Raw genomic sequence first — 21450 nt, forward strand, 5'->3', positions numbered from 1 at the left:
GTGAAAGTATATCAATACTGATATAATACATGAGTAAAAGTACAAAAGTCAAAATGTACTTAAAGTACCAAAAGTAAAAGTACTCATCTCATCTATAATTGTACCATGTCTCTGTACGTCTGTATGTAACTCGAGCGAAAAAATAATAATATATATATACAGTATGTATATATATATATATATATAATACACACACTGTATAGGAATAAAGGGACACAGAGAGACAGATACAGAAATCTCCATATACGGCATAAAGGGGCACAGACAGAGGGGTGGAACAAGCATTGTGGGCATGGCTCTCCCACTTCCAATCGTTACCGACTCGGTGCTCTACAGCCGTGTTCCATTTCAAATGTCACAAATATTTTGATTCTACAAGTTCTACAAGCTCACAATGACGTGTCGCAATGCCACGCATTGTGAGCTTGTAGATTTGCTATTTTCACATTTCAATTGGCCGAAATGCATATAGGTCTGAAGAGGTTAATGTACATTTTGTAATAATAATCTAAATCTACAAAGTTTTCAAATAATTGTAGTGGAGTAAAAGAGCAATATTTGCCTCTAAGATGTAGTGGAGTAGAAGTAAAAGTAGGCTACTGACATTTTGAAATACTCCAGTAAAGTAAAAGTACCTCAGAATTGTACAACAAACCAGGTCACTATCTATATCGGTGTTAATTTAATTTCTCAAGGTCCGTTGGACACCAGGAGGGTTTATCTAATGTTATTAATTCGAATTAATTTAAACAGCTGTTTGTGTTATGAGTACATGCACACAGAGGCGTGATTATAAGAGGCAATTAAGCGACGTTGTAATCATTTTTCGAAACGAGGTTGATTTTCATTCCAGCACGAATAACATTATCGACCTGTACGAAAGAGGCTTCACCAAAATAACCGTTTGATGTGAAATAATCTCAATAATTTATTTGTGTTGCTCCTGATGTGTTAAATAAACCATGCACTTTCAACTTGATGTCATGTGGCATGTCATTAGAGGCCATCGGGCATTTTCTACATTTTCAAACCGTAAAAGAAAATCACACAGTGAGGGGGCTCTTATCATCATACGTCAGGTAGGTTAATCAAATCACCACATTCCGTGGTATAAACACACACACAAAGCTATGCATAGGAGGGGCTAGTTCCCCTCAAAAATCTATATTAGACTAAATCATCGCATCACACGTGTTGTGAGCTTTTAGTTCGGCTTTTTTTTGCTACTCATTATACAAGAAAGTCTAGCAGTACATGTTTTAAATTAACACTGGTTTTGTATGTGTATAATCGTATTTTTTCTTATTTCGAGAGCCATGTGTGTATGAGTTGTGTCACGAGGAAGGTAGGGGGAGGGGATGGAGGGGTCAGATTTAGGTTAGAACTGTAAATCCTTAATGCACGGCAGAGACGACAAGGGTTCAGCTAAAGGTTCCCTGGGTATACCGTGAGCTTCCACAGCTGTGTTCTGAGCCAGCAGCGATGTTTATAGTACGTCCTGCACGCAAACCAACCAAGGTAAGCCAAGCGCACCTAAACTATCTGAGCTATGTGAGAGATATGTTTAGCCTGGGAACTGTGGGGAGGAAGGGCAAGGAAGGTTTTTGCTGGCTCATTTTCCCCTTGAGGTAGAAATCTGAGGAGAAACAGTTGGTGTGGGGTTCCAAGGAGGGAAGGGCGGGGTGGGGGTGCATAGATGATGGATCATATTTTATTTATTTATTCTATAAAACACCCTATAAACACCATCCTGGTGTTAATACGTCCTTGTCCATTCCATTCATAGCTTCTATCATACCTGTAAAGATAGATCTGCTTGCTTTCTTTCTTTCTTTCTTTCTTTCTTTCTTTCTTTCTGTCTTTCTTTCTTTCTTTGATTTATTTTTTTATTTTTCAATGCCATGAGCTTAGCTGAATAACTGACTCGATGCTGGCTGAACTTAATTTTTAGTTAATAATTCATGGACATTTGGATTATGCAGGGGCTATTTTCAGACTAGATTTTTCAACTCAATCAATGCTTTCAAATCCAACAATCAGTTGAGCCCGAGAAATAGAGAACTTGAAGTAATTGCTGCACCACAATAAATACTGTCGATATATATGGAAACTATTAGAGAATTGAATCCAAATCTGCATTGCAGAACCTGCAGATATATACTGTAGGCCGGTCCTTGATATTAGGGCTGTCACAGGAATGGTTTCGAAAGCAGTAAGCATAGTTTCACCACTGTCTGCTGCTGTTCTAGTAAATAAATGCCTTGCATATTATTCTACCAGATGTTTTGGTAAATAAATACCTTGCATATTATACCAGATGTATTGGTAGATCTCTGATACTCTGTATGTCAATTGAGCTGTAGACAGTAGGCTAAACACATGGTCCTTTATGTTTCTGTAGACAGTAGGCTAAACACATGGTCCTTTATGTTTCTTCAAAGAAAGAGAAAAAGGCAGAATAACTTGTACAATTACTACAGTATATTGCTCATCTTTGTCTTCCATTACACCCACTCTCTCCCACCAAACATCTGCAGCATTGTCTCTGTCACTTTGATAGGAACAGCACTCATCATCTGTCTGGTGCTGTACGTACGTGCGCCCATGCCTCTGTCTGTGTATCTCTCTCTCTCTCTCTCTCTCTCTCTCTCTCTCTCTCTCTCTCTCTCTCTCTCTCTCTCTCTCTCTCTCTCTCTCTCTCTCTCTCGATCAGTGTGAGGGTCATGAAAGTCAAGTGATGCTGACGTTGTCTAGTCAGTTACATTGCTTCGGTGTCTAGTCCATTACATTGCTTCGGTGTGATCTATATAACGGGGTTGACAGTTCATGTTCACTGAAGGATACACACACACACACACACACACACACACTTGCTTACTGCTTATGGTTGTCCATCGAATCCGATGATGACGTCCACTTCTATCAGTGAGTACTTTGGTGTTTGAAAAGTCCTATCCTGGATCCTGACTGACTGACTGACTGATGAAGTTATGCCAACCAGCATTAATCGGCTGATTGGACTAACAAGTTATTAACAAATTACAATAAACTAGTTACTAGAGAATCGCAGAGCAATCATCCGCTGAATGGCTGCCATGTTAAGTGGTCAGATGGGTGGAGGACCTGCACCACTAACACTTTTGAGATTTCCAAGAAGGCCCTGAATGATCCAGAAAAGGTTGACAACCACTGCTGTAAATGGAGCGTGCCACAACTGAACTAATTGGTGGCTATAATTAGGTCCAGCTGCTATTCAGCCAGCCCTTTATGGAGGCCTTGAAGTTAACAATAGAGCTAATTGCCCTCCACAGGCAGGGATCATGCCATCAGGGCCATCTTTGTCACTGCCCTAGCGACTTCTATACAGGCTGGGGCAGCGCCTGGCAGCAGGGGATGTTGAACAGGAGGAGTAGGACGGAGGTGCTATGTCCTCCCGCTGGGGGCTCCTAACTCAATAGGGTACAATAGCAGTGACGACAACACAGAAAAGTGTGGGGAGAGGAACAGTAAAAGCAAAAGGCAAAGTGTTCAAACGTATTAGCTACTCAACAAACGAATGAACAAAAATTACAACTACTATAATGTGGTTTCATACATCATGGGCTAACGGGAATGTTGGGCATTTGCATTTGGTACACAGTTTATAATGAATGTTACTGTTTCAGTTCCCTCCACGTGCTATTTAATAAGGCAGAATACCCTGAAAAGTATTTTCTTTGGTAAATGGTGCATTTATATAGCGCCTTTATCCAAGGCGCTTTTCGCCGCTTTACATAGATTGTGCATTACATTCACCCATTCACATGCACATTCACACCGATGGCGGTGGAAACCATGCAAGGCACCAACCATCACATCAGGAGCAATTAGGGGTTCAGAGTCTTGCTCAACACTTCGACACTAACTCTGGGGGAGCCCGTGGGTTCTCTACCCCTGAGCCACCGCCCCTTTGCAATGTATTAGCCTATACTACTACTAGCATTTAGCACAATGTATTAGCCTATACTACTACTAGCATTTCTCCTATGTATTAGCCTATACTACTACTAGCATTTCTCCCACTGCAGTTTCACAGCCAGTGAAACGGGGAAGTTAGAAATGAGAAATTATTGGTCCGCTTTACAAGCCTGCTAACAGCCAATCAAATACAGAGAGCTTGTTAAACAATGTAAAAGGAGGTTCCAGACAGTTATTGGTTATTGGTCCATCAATCCAACTGTGAGGGGCTAGCTGTGTGTGTGTGTGTGTGTGTGTGTGTGTGTGTGTGTGTGTGTGTGTGTGTGTGTGTGTGTGTGTGTGTGTGTGTGTGTGTGTGTGTGTGTGTACTGTGTACTGTGTAGACTTGTCCTTCTCTATCCCACATCACTTTATTCTCATTCACATCGGACCTTTCATGATGACTGGCGTCATGCAGAGTCAAATCATTGTCCCTGTTGTTGCTAACATATGTGTGTCAGTCTATCCTCACAGACCTGGCTCTCTTTTGTCCCTGTCCAAGACATTTAGGTGACCCAACACACCTGCCCAAGGGTATGGGTAATGGGTAACACTGGTGCGTGCGTGTGTGCGTGCGTGTGTTAGCCCTCGTGTACCGTTCTTTTGTTTTGCTCTGATGGTAGGCACAGCAGCCTTGCTGTAAGACCCATAATGACTATTTGTGACACCATATGGCCACAGCAGGACCCCTGAGGTGTCTGGCACAGGGCCCGGTCTAAAGCAGCAAATAAAGAGTGGGCCATTATGTTCAATCATATGCTGAGGTATAGCCTTGAATGATCTCCCACACATCTTCACCTCAGAGTATGGTAATAGAGAATTGAAAAGTGGCTTATTACTGATGTGGAAACGGGTTATTTGGCTGCTCGGCTCACCGAGTAGATTCAGCCAAAAGACATTTCATGGCGTGGCTCTGCAGGTGGCTATAGCCGTCTCTACGGTATGTCTGGATCTGTGCGTGCGTGTGTGTGTGTGTGTGTGTGTGTGTGTGTGTGTGTGTGTGTGTGTGTGTACGACTGTGTGTGTGTGCGTGTGTCTGGTTGTCTAACACCCCATTTATTTTGCACACTGTCTGCTAGTAGGCTAACTTAGCACTTCTACACAAAAGAATCACGTATACTAGTATACGTGATTTTCTTTTGTATCTCGTATACAGTATACTTTGTATGTTTTCTACTAGATATTAGATCTCTATTAGATATTTAATACTTAGATTGGAGCCAAGCTGTTCCCATGTGGATCCTGAGATCACCTCAATTAGAATGAAACATGTAAAACACAGAATGAAACATATAAAACACAGATGTGTGTTGAAATTGAACCTGTAACATTCACACACATTCATGGTATATGCTCAGTCAGTACGGTGTCATTTGAACGTTCAAAAGCTTTAACCCATAGGCCTGACTTCGAAATTTAAAAAAAGAATCTTCTAAATGCTCACAGTTTTCTGAAATACCTATGTTTCTATATCAGTGGTGCTCAATATTTCATGTCAAGGACCCCAAAAATGATATGTAATTAGCCACGGACCCCCATCTGAAAATATGTTGTTCAGGGGTCCCTCCAGAAAAACTAAGGCTTGAGCTAAAAACATTCGGTCTGAAAGAATATACATTCAAAGATTTGCGCCACAGGTTCACGATTTTTCAAAAATAGCAGATCTACAAGCTCATAGCGCGGCACTCGGTGGCACGCTATGAGCTTGTACATCTGCTATTTTTCAATACCTAAAGTATAACATAATGTTTAAAACACCAAAAGGGGTTCCCGTCCTGAATGGGATGGGTGTATCTACACGCTAGTCTACAGTGCAGTTCTAACTATTGAATATACTGTAACTGATTTTCAGATAGTTGAGTTGTGAAGTCTGAGGTTCGGATAATTGGGGTTCTATTGCTGTAGTCTCTATTAGAAGAACTGTAAGAAAGACATTTGTTTTCCTTTCGCCTGAAACAAATAGTAATTGATGTTATCTCGAACGTTGTTGAAAGGGTCAATCAATTTAGTATAAAGAACAAGAACAAGGAGTGTAGCAGTCAATTCAGCCTGAGACAGGAGGTTATTGATGTGACTCTTACAACTGTAAATTAGCTGAACACACGGAATAATGAAAGCCAGAGAAACGGTAGAGAGGAGGAGGCTGGGGGAGGTTATTTTGCATTTGAAAACAAAAGATTTCTTTCTTTCTGCCTTTCTTTTAATGCGCACCAATGCTCTATTCCTCAAACAGTCTTAATTGTGATTTTACATACAGAAAATAGAATCCACATTTAGTCAGATTTGTTATGCCAATATGGCCAGAAGTGTTTCTCAAACCAAACAATTCCCTAAGGAGTTTCATTTCTAATCTGTATGTGTCAAAACTCAAAAGCGCTGTGAATTAAACTTCCGAAGCTTGTTTCCAGCATGAATGGACAATTCTAGCTAGCCAGTATTTTTGACATATCTTGTTTGGGACCAAAGTGATGGAAGGATGGATGGACCAACACGACTACCCTTTTGCTAGTGGGACTAAAATTAACATCATGAGTTCATGAACCCATGAGTAATACGTATCCATGAGTCTCTCTGTCTCGCATGCAGACTGATCATTATTTCTGGCATTATTATGTTGTGCTTATTTCAGATAGGTCACTGTAGAGACAGGAAACCAAGGGCAGAGGGAGGGAGAGAGGAGAGACATGTGAGACAAGCCAGGGACCAGAAATCGAACACAGGTCTTCACGTTCACAAGAAGGAGCATATCGTCGCTGTCGGATAGAAACCTTGTGTGTCCAAAACTGTTACTTTTCAGAAAGTGGACAATAAAACTTCAGAAAGTGGACAATAAAACAACTTATGTTCCAACTAAGGGATCCACAGTAGTTATTATTTAGTCACAAGCTCTTGTTAATATACTTTTCATTGGTTCATTATTTATAAAACCTGCAGACTTCACTATTTACACTTAAACAATTTCAAAATGAACAATAGCTGAACAAAAAAAAACCTAAAATGTGGAGATACAAGGTTTCTACCCGACAGCAATGATATGGTCTGTGCACCAACTGTCTGATCCGCAGGCCCCCCTTGATCATGACTATTATGTCTTTTTATTGAGGCTCTGAAGTTTCACAACTATTCAATGTATATAGAACCACACATTTTTATTTTTTAAACGCAACATAGGAAAACAATACAGACATTACAACGCACAGACGAAAAACAAACAGTCTTGACATGATTGTAATGTACATGTATGATTACATGTATGATTACAGGTCTTGATCATGATTATAACAGCACTTCAGCAAAAGGTAATTATCATTCACCCTATATTATTCTATACCTTGTGTACATGTACAAAACAAAAGGTTTGGTAATACATATTTAATAGTCAATTAAAGATGGACCCCCGGGGAACAGGCCTGCATAAAATAGTATAAGCCTCAGGACCAGTGGGAAGGATCTTGGCCGAGCTCCTGGTTTTCCCATGAAGCTCAACTATCTGTCTGTCACTATGATAACCTGTCATCATATGAATATATAAACTTCATCTTTTAAACATGAGCTGACAGAGCATGGCACTGGCCGTGCATCGTCTGCATCCGTCTCTCTCTCTCTCTGTGTGTGCGTGCGTGTGTGTGTGTGTGTGTGTGTGTGTGTGTGTGTGTGTGCACGCGTTGAAAGGATAAGATCTCCCCAGGGAGACACTCAGGTGCAAAGAGATATGCAGATAAGTCTCAAAACACAGACGTGTGCATACTTTATACTCACTACTAGTCTTCATGACAATGATATCAGCATTTAGTATCTTGAAACAGAGCAGGAACCTGACATTTACAATTTAGCACTCCTACAACACTCAATAACAGGTGTGTGTGTGTGTGTGTGTGTGTGTGTGTGTGTGTGTGTGTGTGTGTGTGTGTGTGTGTGTGTGTGTGTGTGTGTGTGTGTGTGTGTGTGTGTGTGAGAGAGAGAGAGAGAGCTAGGGAGAGAGAGGGAGAGAAATAGAGTAGGAGCTGTAAAAACAGTGTACAACACCATCGTGCCACATCCACTGAAAGGTCAGGAGTAGTGAATCCCATTTCCAACTCCTAGACGTCTCAAATGGACTCCAGCTCTCATCTCTTGGAGCCAGCTGAAGCAATCAACTCCTCAGCATTCAACAAACGGACCACAAATCAGCATTTTGGCGTGACAGAAGTGCTGCCTGCTGACATGCAGGGGCAGTGCTGCTGATTCTCAGATGGCTTGGCGCTCTTATTGGGAAATCCAGCATCCCAATCCAATAATATGTGCTAGGATGGGATTTGCAATGACATTTGAAGATGGGTAATGCAAAAATATTTAGCTGTTCAGTGTTCACTAAGCAGGAATTTAAGTAGCTGGGGGTGTTCGACCGTAAGCCTAATATTAAAAAAGAGAAGTCAGCTTTTCTCTCCAATCTCTGTCTCCCTTTCCTCAGCAGTTGATTGTGTAATATCACCTTTAACCACAGGCCATGCTTATTGCATAGCATATACCCAGGGCCATATATGAGTCTTCCCTATATGTAATGTTATGTAAATGAATTCCACTGTTTGACTGTCTGTTTTTCTGTTTTGTGTTTCCTGTGAGGACTGCGGATGAAAATTAGCAACTGTGCTACATCCAGTGTATTTACGTCCATGTGACGTCCATTAATATGCATTGTCCTGTCCAAATAAACAAAATAAAGTAAAAAGTAAAAGTCTGACATCCCCAGAGTTAGAATGCAGATAATGTGGTTAAGAACTGGCAACATGCTGAAAGTCAACAGTATCATTCCTATATCTCACACACAAGTAGGCCTTGTATCTCTTCTGTTGAGAAGATATGAGACAGAAAGACAGAGATGGGAACTGGAAAGGACAAAGAATTATGAGAGGGAGAAAAGGAGAGAGGGAAGAGAGATGGACAAGATTGAAAACGATAAGATTAATGGATGGTAAAATGTTGAAGAGTAAAGAGACTGTGGCAGCAGTCACGGTCTATAATCGCAGTATAAGGAAGTTAGATAATCGTGAGTTACACCAGTTGACTGAGCAGCTATGACACGGCAAGGCCACTGTATCAGAAACAAGTGTACCTCTCTCTCTCTCTCTCTCTCTCTCTCACACACACACACACACACACACACACACACACACACACACACACACACACACACACACACACACTTCGATTTCTTTATTTGAATCCACAAATTACAATTAATTTGACAAGGAAACAAATATAACGGGGTTGACAGTTCATGTTCACTTAAGGACACACACACACACACACACACACACACACACACACACACACACACACACACACACACACACACAGAGATCATACCGAGTTATACACCACTGAGCAGACCTACATAACTTAATTAAAAAAATCCACTATGACCAGAAACAGCTGTCATAACAGTCATTTCTCTCTCTCTCACTCACACACACACACACACACACACACACACACACAGACACACACACACACACACACACACACACACAGTCACACACACACACACACACACACACACACACACACACACACACACACACACACAGGGACAGAACACTAATAGATCAAATCAAATAAACAGGCACGTCACGTGCTCTCCAAGTCTCCATGCACATTTACATATCATATCTTAGTCGCCTCGCCGCCTGTCATTACGCGCACCATTGACACGCAGCGGCGGTAAATTGCCCCATAAGGGGCGCGGCAGGCAGGCAGGCAGGCGAGCCGGGCTGCCGGGAGAAGCCGGGGGTCAGCAGGGACAGGCAATGTGTGAACACACATAGGCTACACTACAATTATCCGAGGACAGGTGAATGGCAGGTTGTGAACTTTTGACTGATGGACAACGCTTAAACTGCTTTCATTTGGTTTTAGCCTATCTCTGACATCCATAATTCTTCATCAGTGGATTGCTCAAATTGTAACAAATTGATGGCAGTTTTAACGTCCCCCTCCTATAAACCTCTGGGTGAATGGGAGTTTTAGCCTGCCCTGTATATTGTCTGAAGTTTTGTTAGTCTGTTTTTAATTTGAGTGATCAGGAGGACAGGTGCGATGCCGATACTGTTATTTGCGTCTCGATCCACTGGCCCGGTGGACTTCACAAATAAGAGGGGGGGGCGGGGTGTAGATAATTTGTATCGATCATTGAGTTGCAAAACTCAGCAGCCAGTTTAATTCTCACTTTCAATGTGTGTATTAGAGCGAGAGAGAGACAGAGACGTGACATGAGGCGCAGTGTGCACGTGTATTTGATCCCACAGGACAGGTCTGTTTCTATACGTGACATTTCTGTAACCTACTGCCCAATTTCTCCAAGCCAAGGTGGTGTTCTGTCTGCAATGCATGTCCACTTCACACAGATTTATGTCCACATTCACAAGACATTCGTACGTATGGCAGGCCTACCTATTAACTTTGTCTTATGCAATTTACTTTCAAATCTTCAATTTTGCCACATTTTTTTTTACATCTCACAGACAGAATACATGCGTTATCCAAAACACTGCCTCGCTTTATAGCATACCTTCCACTGCATATGCCGTAGTAATTGCGCAGAGAAACACCATAAAGAAAGCGGGCGGCATGTCCAAAAATAGTCCCCGCTTCTCCTCTCCCATCATCCTCCAGCCCTGGTAGTGGGTATTAAATGAAAATCCCTTTCAGCGTCCAGTCCAGTCCACAGAAATGCCTACTACTACTCCACTGTATCTAACACGCTGTCTACATCCCAGTCCGCATCATGGCAAACCTGCACCGCCACCAACGACTGTGTGGGGACTGAAGCATAGAATGAAGGGACTGTTGCAGGATGAGACAGAGAGAGAGAGAGAGAGAGGAGGGGGGGGGGCACCTCTCATCCTGTGATTCCTCTCATCTTACACACCTTTTGACCAATCAGGAGACAGTATAGGCGCATACAACCCATTCGTTTTCAGTCTATGGTTTTTCCACCTGACCAAGGACGGAATGGACCAAAATATGGTAGATATACGACTGACAGTGCCACCTCGTGGTGAAAGTTTGCACCCCGCAAATGATTAGATTAATAGGCTAGCTCAGGGGTGTAGTGGGCAACTTTAATGATGATTGATTGAAATATTTATTAACAGTTTGCAGAATTACAGTACATTTCAAGCACAAACTCAATACAAAGACTGTTAACTGTGAGTGGACGACCCAATTAAGCATTACACAGGGTCCACCTGTTCAATTCATCAAAACAATTAGAGACAATAGACACTTCTATTATAGAAACATATACAGTGAGGGGAGAAGGGGGGTGCAGTTTCACATGCCACGCATAGACTTGTTGGTGTAGGCATTATGGTCCTTATTGGTATCCACAGTTTATCTGTAGCGGTCCCGCAACTAACCTATTGTTCAAGCTTCACACTCCAATACAAATTAAACTATTTGAATAAAGGTTGTACACATCAGTGAAGTTAACCTCTGGGAAAATCCCTAATTGAGAGTGTAGGCCTAGAAAGCGCACCACAGATCATATATAGGCTGCATGGCTAACAGGGCTTGGGCACTACCCCTCTCTATATCATTTGATAAAGGCATATTAAAAACATGACTTGTACACCCAATGAAAATATTAACTTCACGGAATATATACCACTTAGAATTATAACAATCGGGCCATTGCGCTGACTCGCTGAGCCGTGTATATCCACGGATATCCCAAGCCGTGTATATCCACGGCTTCCGTGACAATTACCTAAACATGAGAGAGATGTGCCATATAATGTGCACGCACGATGATTCCATTCACACCATGGACCAGAGTCCATTTTTACACTGAACGTATTGCTCGTTCCATACCATCCTCATCACCGCCTTTGACGAGTGAACGCTAATGTGATTTCCCCCGGTATCATTTTCATGAGAATTGGGCACAATAAGTTTCCATACGTGTCTGATACAATTCCCATGAATTTAGGCTTCTTACTTGGATCTCTATATTTTCCCTATCTCGTATGCATTGACTTGTTCCAGGCTCCCGGTATGCAAAAGGCCCCTTTTAACAACTCTGTGGACTTTTGTCTTTCATAGCCCACTAGCCTTTACAAATTACCTTTTTTCTATACCATACCATTCAGTGAGTACACTTTATTTTTAGGCAAGCTGCTGTATAATATAGCATTTAATTGTAACATAAATTAAATATTATTTGATTAAAGTTAAATACAATTGAATGCACTGCTTGAGAAAACAGATATTCACTTTAATTGCGACTGTAGGTTGCAGTTTACTATGAAAACCTGCATTTGCATGTCGTCACGCACCATATATGGCCGTCTCCATATATGAAGATCACGACACTGACCTCATCAAACCCTGGATGGCCATACATGGAGGCTGGAGCTCCATATATGGCCAGTACAGAATTAATTCCATATGTTGACCTGACCTCATCAAAACCTTAGATCTCCATATATGGAGCAATTTGAAGTACATACAACAACAACTATCTCTGTAGTGTACCTGTCCATCTTCTCTGTATCAGATTTACTGCAGGAACCTTCCCTGTACCAAACAATGAATAATACAATTCCCAGAATCCTTCACTTTAGCTTCACAACCTGTTCTGACTTGAAACGTGTCAGATTCCTCTCATTCAGCCAGGGCAGCATCCACAGTTGCCTTCACCTCCTCCTCTCATCAATGTATTTGTAAGGTACCTTACAAAAATGAACTACGTAGCTCAGGCAGTACAAATTCTGCTGTGCTTCTCAAAGTGGGGCCTGGGGACCTCCCAGGGGCCCTTGGGGGGTTCCAGGGGTGCACCAGCAATTTACACTAAATATTTTATTCTTCAAGCAGCTCGAGTCGAAAATTGCACATCTAAAAGCTCACAATGCAGCGCATGCTATTTTCCTTTTCTTTCTTTTTTTAATCTTAAAATAAAAAATACTTGGAAAATATTAACAACACAAATCTTTTGTCCCAGGAGTTTCTGGAACAAAATATTTTAAAATGGGGGTGCGTGGTAAAATACATCAGCTTGTATACCGGTGTTGCCATATATTTTATTCATGTCTCGCATTCACAGCAACAAATGCATAGAGATCAAGTTTAAAAATGGCTGAGTGATACTTTCATTAACGAATCTTCTTCCTTATTGAGTCATTTGAGGAACACAGACAACTTAGTATGATGATGATGTTACGAGTTTACATGTTGCACATGAATGGACTGAAAGGTTGCTTTATTAATTGTCTCTATACAATGGCTACCAACAAAACAAAAATGAAAACAGCCAATAAGTACAAGCAGCACAGAGACATTGCCTATACGAATCTCTCTCAATCAACACGCTGACGACTTTAATAGTGGGCTTTGGACTGGACCACTGCATCCACTCGCAGTCCTCTTACCTCTAATGTCATGGTAGCAAGCCCCACGAGAGCATACATCATTGGGAAAAAGAACGCAACCTAAACATTTTATAAGCATTCATCAGTGATCAATGGATGTTACACATGACGTTACAATGGATGCCACTACAACAATCACCTGTATTCATTTTTGGGAATGGGATACGCCACAGTATCTCTTATCTGCTCCACTGTACAGATGTGAGAACATCTGTACAGTGAGCGTATCCAACTCTTTAGATACACAGGTCCAATCTTCCTCTACACTGCATCAACATACAAAATGCTTTGATTGAATTAGTGTATTACACGGTTTCCAGCATACAGGGTCCAAATGTCATCCTCGTTCATGGAGCTAATAGTCCCTTTGGATGGTTTGCAGTGAGATTGCTGCATGGGAATGAATGGAGGCTTTTGGGCATCCAAAAGTTATGTTGACAAGATCTCACAGTACAATCTCTGCTAAATGCCTTAATTGTAAACTGTACAATCTCAGTAAAAGTCCATTTGACATATACACTCTACAGGACCTGAAAAGCGATAGCTCCAGGATAGTGGGTGGGGACTTTTTTTCCTTTGAAAACAATCCAGTCCAGCCTTTGACATTTATTTCTATAGATTATAATTAATACCATCGTATTACATGACTAGACACACACTGTAGGAGGAAAGACATGTACAAATGGTTCAGTTCCTCGTTCACAAACAAGACACTCAGCTCAAGTCGGGTTGGCTTTCATTCAGTCACAGATACGTTTAAAGTGAAATGTTATCTGCGTAGAGCTTCAGTACATGGCAAACCAAACTCTGTGTACTGTATGGGTGTGTGTCTTTGCATCGTGTGCGAGCTTCTGTTTCGTTCAGTTGTGCCAGATATCAAACACCAATATGACGAAACCTTTCAGAAACTTAAAGGGCGTTTCACCAAGAATGGCATTGATTTGTTTTGTACTGCACACATACTGCACCGCCAGAACTGCAGACCATTTGTATATCAAACAATTTTAAATTGTCTTCTGGGACGTGATCAGGAAAAAAAACATACCAAACCAGGATTGAATTGGATTGACCGAAATGATAAAGGAACGAGATGATGGAAACAAATCGATTTAAATTTATATTGAGTTATATCTTTTTCAGTGGAATAAGGGCCTCACAAAGAGTTCAATTCAAATACAATCCAATCAATACAACCACATTCCTAACAAGCTACACACACTGTACTAGTACACACACAGTACACTCTTAAAGAATCTGTTACACTGACGACTGAGGCAAAATACAGATCAGATGTATCATATCTTAGGCAAAATGCACCTTTATAACTTATCTGGTTGTTGCTGCTCCTGTTGTAGTAGTAGTAGTGTGTGCTGACTACGACTGCAAACATAGCTCTGTTTCTCCAGCGGGTCACATAGGGCTTATCAGGGCTAGGAACCACCGCAAACCACAAGATGTCCGTGACAGCACAATAGGCAAATCCACTATGTTGACAAGAAGAGGCAAAAATATTTTTGACTTAAATTATTTTATTGTGTCATCTTGGAGTGGTGAGCGTGGTGCTGTGGGGGACCAGGATGTACCGAGCACAATAATAAAGCCCTGGCTTTATTGTTGAAAACCAGGCAAGTTGGCGAGTCTCGTATGGCGCTATGGTTGAAACCCACACGGTGATGAGTGAATCCTGGCTAGCCCTGTTTAGCTCAGGCTCATATGAGAGCCCTGTTTAGTCCCAATGGACAGACCAGGAGACTCAGGCACAGAGGTGGTGATGAGAGGGATAGGGCTGTAGGCAGGAAGACCTTAATTGTATAGGGTCTATATGTTAGCTATATTATTAATGGGCAGATGCCACGGTACATGTACAGTACACACAGCAGCATCATAAATGGTCAGAAATGGCATTTTGTAGAACACAAAGGCCTTGGGGTGAAGACGTAAACATGCCATTGGTATTGTGTCACTGTCCGAGGAAAGACTAAAATATTATTAAAAGTATGAAATGTTAAAATGCACCAATGAAGAATTTCAGATTAGTTATCGCCGAGAATGCAGCCTCAATGTGTGTGATTATATGTGTGTAAATGAAGCCTAAGCCTAATAAATGTTTGAGTGGTTCAAAGGTCCCTAATATCATATATGGCATACAGTAAGTATACAGATGCAGACTGAGGATAACGAGTAACTGTATAAGCAAAAAAAAAGTGTAGAGTTGTGTCATTGTTCTCACTGAAACCTCTACTTTTCAGGAATAAAGAAACAGATTGATTCTGCCCTAGTAATGTCCATGCATGCATTTTCACATTACACTGCATTACCAACTTGGTCTCAGGGTAATGGATCGTCTTCCGTGAGCAGGGGACAATGCCTGCTGTCAGGTACAAAAAAAGTAAACACATTATTGTCCATGCTGGAGATGTACAGTATGGGGTTTCTCCAGGAAACAGACATAATATACGAAGTGCTTTGGTTCAACCTGCTGTACATTATCTCAGAAATGATTCCATACCATATAATAAGCTGACACAGATGTGCGTTCAACAAGCAGTCCTTTTTGCTGTTTCTTGTGGAGTTTTTCTGCAATTATCCCAACATTAAAAATGCAATTTGCAATACTGGGCATTATGAAACAGCTATTTTGTGCTAGTTTAACAGTGCATTCATATTCCATACAGTTTCAAAGTTCATTTTTGACACAATTAAATATATTAAAAAAAAGAATCCTTCACTTTTTTAAACTTTTGTTTTTGAAATGCAAAGTGACGTGACAAAAGTCGAAGCCGTTGGAATGCTTGTGGAGATCAGAATCAGATCATAGATTTTTGGAGCTCCATTTTAACAGCAATGTTTCAGATACATCCCAAATAGATTGGTCTAAGCATTACATTTGCTGATGGCACACATTTGAAAAAGTGGACCAGTTCAAATATTATTACTTAAATAAATTTCGGCCTGAAAGTACTTTATCTAGCTATCAAATGTTTCACCCTTCAGGTCAGAAAAGGAATGATCTCACATTTAACCCATTTTGGGCGGGAACCCCTTTTGGTGTTAGCATTATGTTATGCTTTAGCTATTGAAAAATAGCAGATACAAGCTCATCGAAGAACGACTGACATAGAAACATAGCTTTTTCAGAAAACTGTCAGGATGTAGAAAACATTTTTAGAATCTGAACTCAGGTCAAAATGGGTTAATACTCCCAATATTAGACTATGCTGACATTGTTGATTGACAAAGTTGATTGACTGTAGGTCCACAAACCAAATACCTTGTTGAACGCACTTAAGGTCAGCACTCCCAACATGATCTCTTAGTGAGCTGACATGACCGTGGCCTAGTTGGCATGGTCACACAGCTGTCTACAGACTGGACACTCATTTACGTGTTAAAAAAAGAAAAGAAAAAAAGAAATCTTCACCATCATGAGTCAGCATTACCTTTTTTCTTCTTCCTCTTCTTGTGGAAAGGACTCAACAGAAGTCAAAGACCAGGATCACATTCAAACAATGACACATTAAAACCCAGCAAAACCAAACGTAGAATATTGTCAATGTTCATTGTTGCTTCTCTTGGTCAAAAGAAAATGTAGTCCATTCATGCCCTCTTTTTTTCCTTTTTTTCGCTTTTTTTTTGTTTTGGCAAAGTTACCTTTCCACCAGCAGCCCCCCTCTATCCCCACCTCTGTCCTTCCCATGGTTCAGCCCAGACTGTACAATTCTTGACGTCTGATTGGATACTGCAGCTGTCCATCATCGCTGGAGAAGCAGGGTAGCCCAAGGCAGCAGCAGTAGGAGGGTGTAGGGGCGTGTCTGGGGCGTGGCTGTGCCTCTCACTCGATTGTTGTTGGGCGGGTAGGGATACAAGCCTGATTTGCTCCGAGTACAGTGACTGGCCGTGCACATCCCGCTCCCGGATCCGCTGATGTCATCACCTATGTAACCAATCAGAGACAGGTGGAGATGATAGTGGGCTCAAGACAACTTCTCTGACCCATTAAGACCTGAGGCCAATTCTAAATCAGTAATTCTCACACTTAAACTCGAGATTAAAGTTTAAAAAAATCACACCCGTGTGAAGTGAGGGGCGCTCCTATCATCGTACATCAATATCAGACGTACAAGCTTGCAGTGTGGCACAAACTGACGTTTTGTGAGCTTGTATATTTGCTATTTTTGAATAGCCAACACTAAAATCTAAAATGACATGGATGCTTTCCCGGTTTGAATGGGTTAAAACTGCATACCGTACATACTGTCTCTCTCTAAACAAAAACAAACACAATCGCACACACACACACACACACACACACACACACACACACACACACACACACACACACACACACACCAAATAAGATACCTAAATCTGAAAAAATACAGAAATGAGACCCACTTGCATCCTGGAAATCCACGTCATTTCCCTCCAGCGCATTTTTCAACCTGTTGCTCATAATTTTCAGCTCCATGATCTGTTGTCGGATGGTCATGTCTGGCTTGGTGATGTCAAGCTCCACCTCTGGGTTGTTGATCTGATTTGCCAAGCCATCGCCCATCACCTCTGGAAGGTATCTGAATAATAAAGAGAGGTTTTCATTATGATTGATGCATTGACTGTGGACTGACTTGATACTGACCATGATACTGACATCATACTGACCATGATAATGACTTGATACTGACATCATACTGACCATGATACTGACCTGTTACTGACCACGATAGTGACCATGTGGCAGTCAATTCAGGGGTAGTTTGGTTAGGTTTAGGTAATAGAGTAAGAGTAGGGAGAACCAATACTGTCGTGCAAAAGGAAAACAGAAGCAAAACAAATACATTTATTGCGACTACAGGCCGCATTTACTATATACTATATCTATATATATCTATATCTGTCTTACTATGTTATGGGGGAAATGAAAACTGGTCTGGCCCAACCTAACCACAACCACAACCTAGCCCTAAGCCTGGAATTATTACGTACTGTACCTTAACCTCTCACCGTAACACTAAACCTGACGAATCCTGAATCTTTTTATAATTGTAAACTGACTTAATGACCTTTACCAGCAGGGGGCCCCAAATTAGAGTATAAGCGCCCCAACAAAGATAGTATAACATGGTATACAGTGAGAAAACATGTGCTGCAGCTCTCATAAATTCTGCGATGAATAAATGAAATGTATTATTTTCTGCTGACATGAGAAACCGCACATATACAGTGGTGCGCAAACTGCGCACGCACGCCTGTATTTATATTCATTACCGCTATTCATTTGGGCTGCAGGTTAATAACCGGAACGTTCACATATTGTCAATATTTCAGTGTTATCTCAGCAGCAAACTCGCACTCTCTCTCTATCACACACGCACGCACGCGCACCCCCACACAGCACACACACACACGCACATAACCAGCAGCGCTCCATCTATATTTTATGTCTTTTGACAATCAAACTCAGCATGATCTACTCAGAAAAAGTGTCACTGTTTGGAATTCTTGAGCCAATCAGGTTTACTGTATACGTACACTATAGCCTGCAGTATATCTATCATACAGTATGTATACTGTATGTGTTCAATGATCCGTTCACGTGGCAAGACGAGGAAAATGTTTGTGCATTCATGCGTGTGACATGTGTTTAAGACTGCATATTTCAACATGGCATCAAATTGCTGTAATCCATTTACGCTACACCAGAGGATGGATTAGGGCCTGTTAAAGGGCTGTTATGGAAGCATCATATGTTGAAGATTAGATCTGTGTAAAATCTAATCTGTCAAGTCTAAATGGAAGCTGTGTAGTTCCTGTGTGGTGTTGACGATGACAGGCTCACGGTGGCATTTGTCCTTGTCCATGACTGCATGTGCATACACAAGTACATTTACTCAAGTAAAATTTTGAGGTATTTGTAGCCTACTTTACTTTCCAACAATTTCCAACACTTTTACTTCTACTCCACTACATATCAGAGGCAAATATTGTACTTTTACTCCACTACAATAATTTTAAAACGTTACTGTAGTTACTAGTTACTTTGTAGATTGTGATTATTATTACAAAACAAAATACATTAAAGTGACACGTGATGAATACAAAGGTCTGTCTTTTGACAAAACAAAAGCTAAAAAGCACACTAACTGAACGAACTGTGCTTGAACAACAGTTCAAGCACATACGATTTTAGTTTTCTACTTTTTGAACTTCAGGTGAAATTGGATATTCTGCACAATGAGTACTTTTGGTATTTTAAGTACATATATATTTTTTGATCAAAGTTTCTTTATAAATTTTTCAAATGACATTATGAGTCAAAAGTAGCATACAAAAATTGTTGAGATTTTTTACCCCTTCTTTAAGTATATTTTGATGCCGATACTTGTGTACTTTTACTCAAGTACATTTTTAATTCCGGAGTATTTCTTACATTGCAGTACAGGTGTCTGCCTGACAGTGGAGATTTACGTCTGCATATCTTCAGGTGCAGGATTACTTACCAAGATCAAAAAGTCTCGTGGTGTTCACTGTTCATGCCGCATGCAGAAATACAGCTGCAGCCCTTAAACCCTGCCAGCTATTGAGTCTGCAGCATGCCGTGACTTGCCTCACACATTATGATACAGGAACCTAGTAGTACAGTTCTGCTGAACAATGTTCGCTGTCATCCATGTCAATGTTCGCTGTCAACCCAAACAATGGGTTTTCTATGGGACGCAAAAACGTCAGGAATTTCAGAAATGTATAAAAGAATTATCCATGAATTGTATTTATTTGTTAAGAAATAGCAAAAAAAAACCCAGCAGATATAGAAGCAAACAGGTCGCAATTATCAGCTTTTAGATCAGCTATTTTTACGATTTAATTTTTTATAGTGATTCATTCAGTTTGGGTCCCGGGGCAACATGATATTTATCTATACTCGAGAGACTTTTGGGTCTCTCGAGCTGACATGGTTGAGAAACCCTGCTCCATGTCAACATGCGCTGACATTTATTTCTCTGCACATTTAAAAAAGAAGTAGACCTATCCTGTCGCAATACCACTGATGCCTACATAGGACCACAATGGTCCTATGAAAGCTGAAGGCCTGAAGGCTTTTTTGTTCTGCCTTTGGCATTATTGTATAACTGTACCTCTGTACCTTTTTTGCAAACTGTTATAATAAAGTATTCAATCAATCAAAGCCTTGCTCACAGCTGTCAGACGCAATGCAGCAACTTTCTAACGTTCTACTATGTACAGTAGCAACTTGCCAATGCAAGATGCAGCACTTTGTGCTGGAGAGCTGGGCTGCGAGCTTGCACATTATGCTATTTTTGAAAAAAATATTTTTTGACATTTTAGAATAATTTAGATTTTCTTTTCTTTTTTTTCTTCTTCTACCCCCCACACCTTTTCACAGATGGGGGTCCGCGGGGTCAATTCATGGATACTTGACAATGACATGAAAAAGTTTGAGAACCATGCAGTGCAATAGAATGTTCAGTAGTAAGAAAATAATCAATAGTTGGGGGCCGGCCTAGCGGCCTGGGCACCTAGCAGGCTCCTACAGTATGCAGTGTATTGTTGGTTTGAGTCCCGTCTCCTGACTTTGCTGTTTGTCACTCCCAGAGTCCCCGTGTTTCTGTCCTTGTTTATGTCTGTCTCCACTTATTCTATCCATGAAGGCAAAAAGCCCCAAAAATATCTTTTAAAAAAAAGGAAGAAAATAATCGATAGTTTAAGCCCTAGATCAGTGGTTCCCAAAGTGGGGTCCGGGGACCCCCAGGGGTCCTTGAGGGAGTTCCAGGGGGTCCCCAGCTAAATTATAGTTTGGAACCAAATGAACCCTTATGGGTCTGTAACTCTGAGAGTGTACAAATGGACCCCAACGGTTCCATTTGTATACTCTCAAAGTTAAATTAACATTGATTTTACAATATAAATTGGGGTCCCAGAGATAGAAATGCCATTAAATGGGGGTCTGTAGTATATTTATATCAAACTGAGGGTCCTTGAAATTAAACGGGTTGAGAATCACTGCTAGAGCCGTAAAAACCTTCTCTTA

General features: G+C 41.0%; 1 protein-coding gene across 1 annotated transcript in view; it reads right to left on the reverse strand.

The window, feature by feature from the left end:
- Positions 1 to 13094: 13094 nt before the first annotated feature.
- Positions 13095 to 21450, reverse strand: part of LOC308319352 (glypican-1-like) — a 45328-nt gene continuing 36972 nt past the window's right edge. The window contains exons 9-10 of the mRNA XM_080769383.1: positions 17799 to 17974; positions 13095 to 17337 (exon numbers count right to left, since the gene is read on the reverse strand). Coding sequence (XP_080625509.1) covers positions 17156 to 17337; positions 17799 to 17974 — 358 coding nt within the window. The 3' untranslated portion in view covers positions 13095 to 17155. The remainder of the gene's footprint in view (positions 17338 to 17798; positions 17975 to 21450) is intronic.

The sequence above is a fragment of the Protomyctophum bolini genome (assembly GCF_963924005.1).
Source record: "Protomyctophum bolini genome assembly, chromosome: 8".
Classification (NCBI taxonomy): Eukaryota; Metazoa; Chordata; class Actinopteri; order Myctophiformes; family Myctophidae; genus Protomyctophum; species Protomyctophum bolini.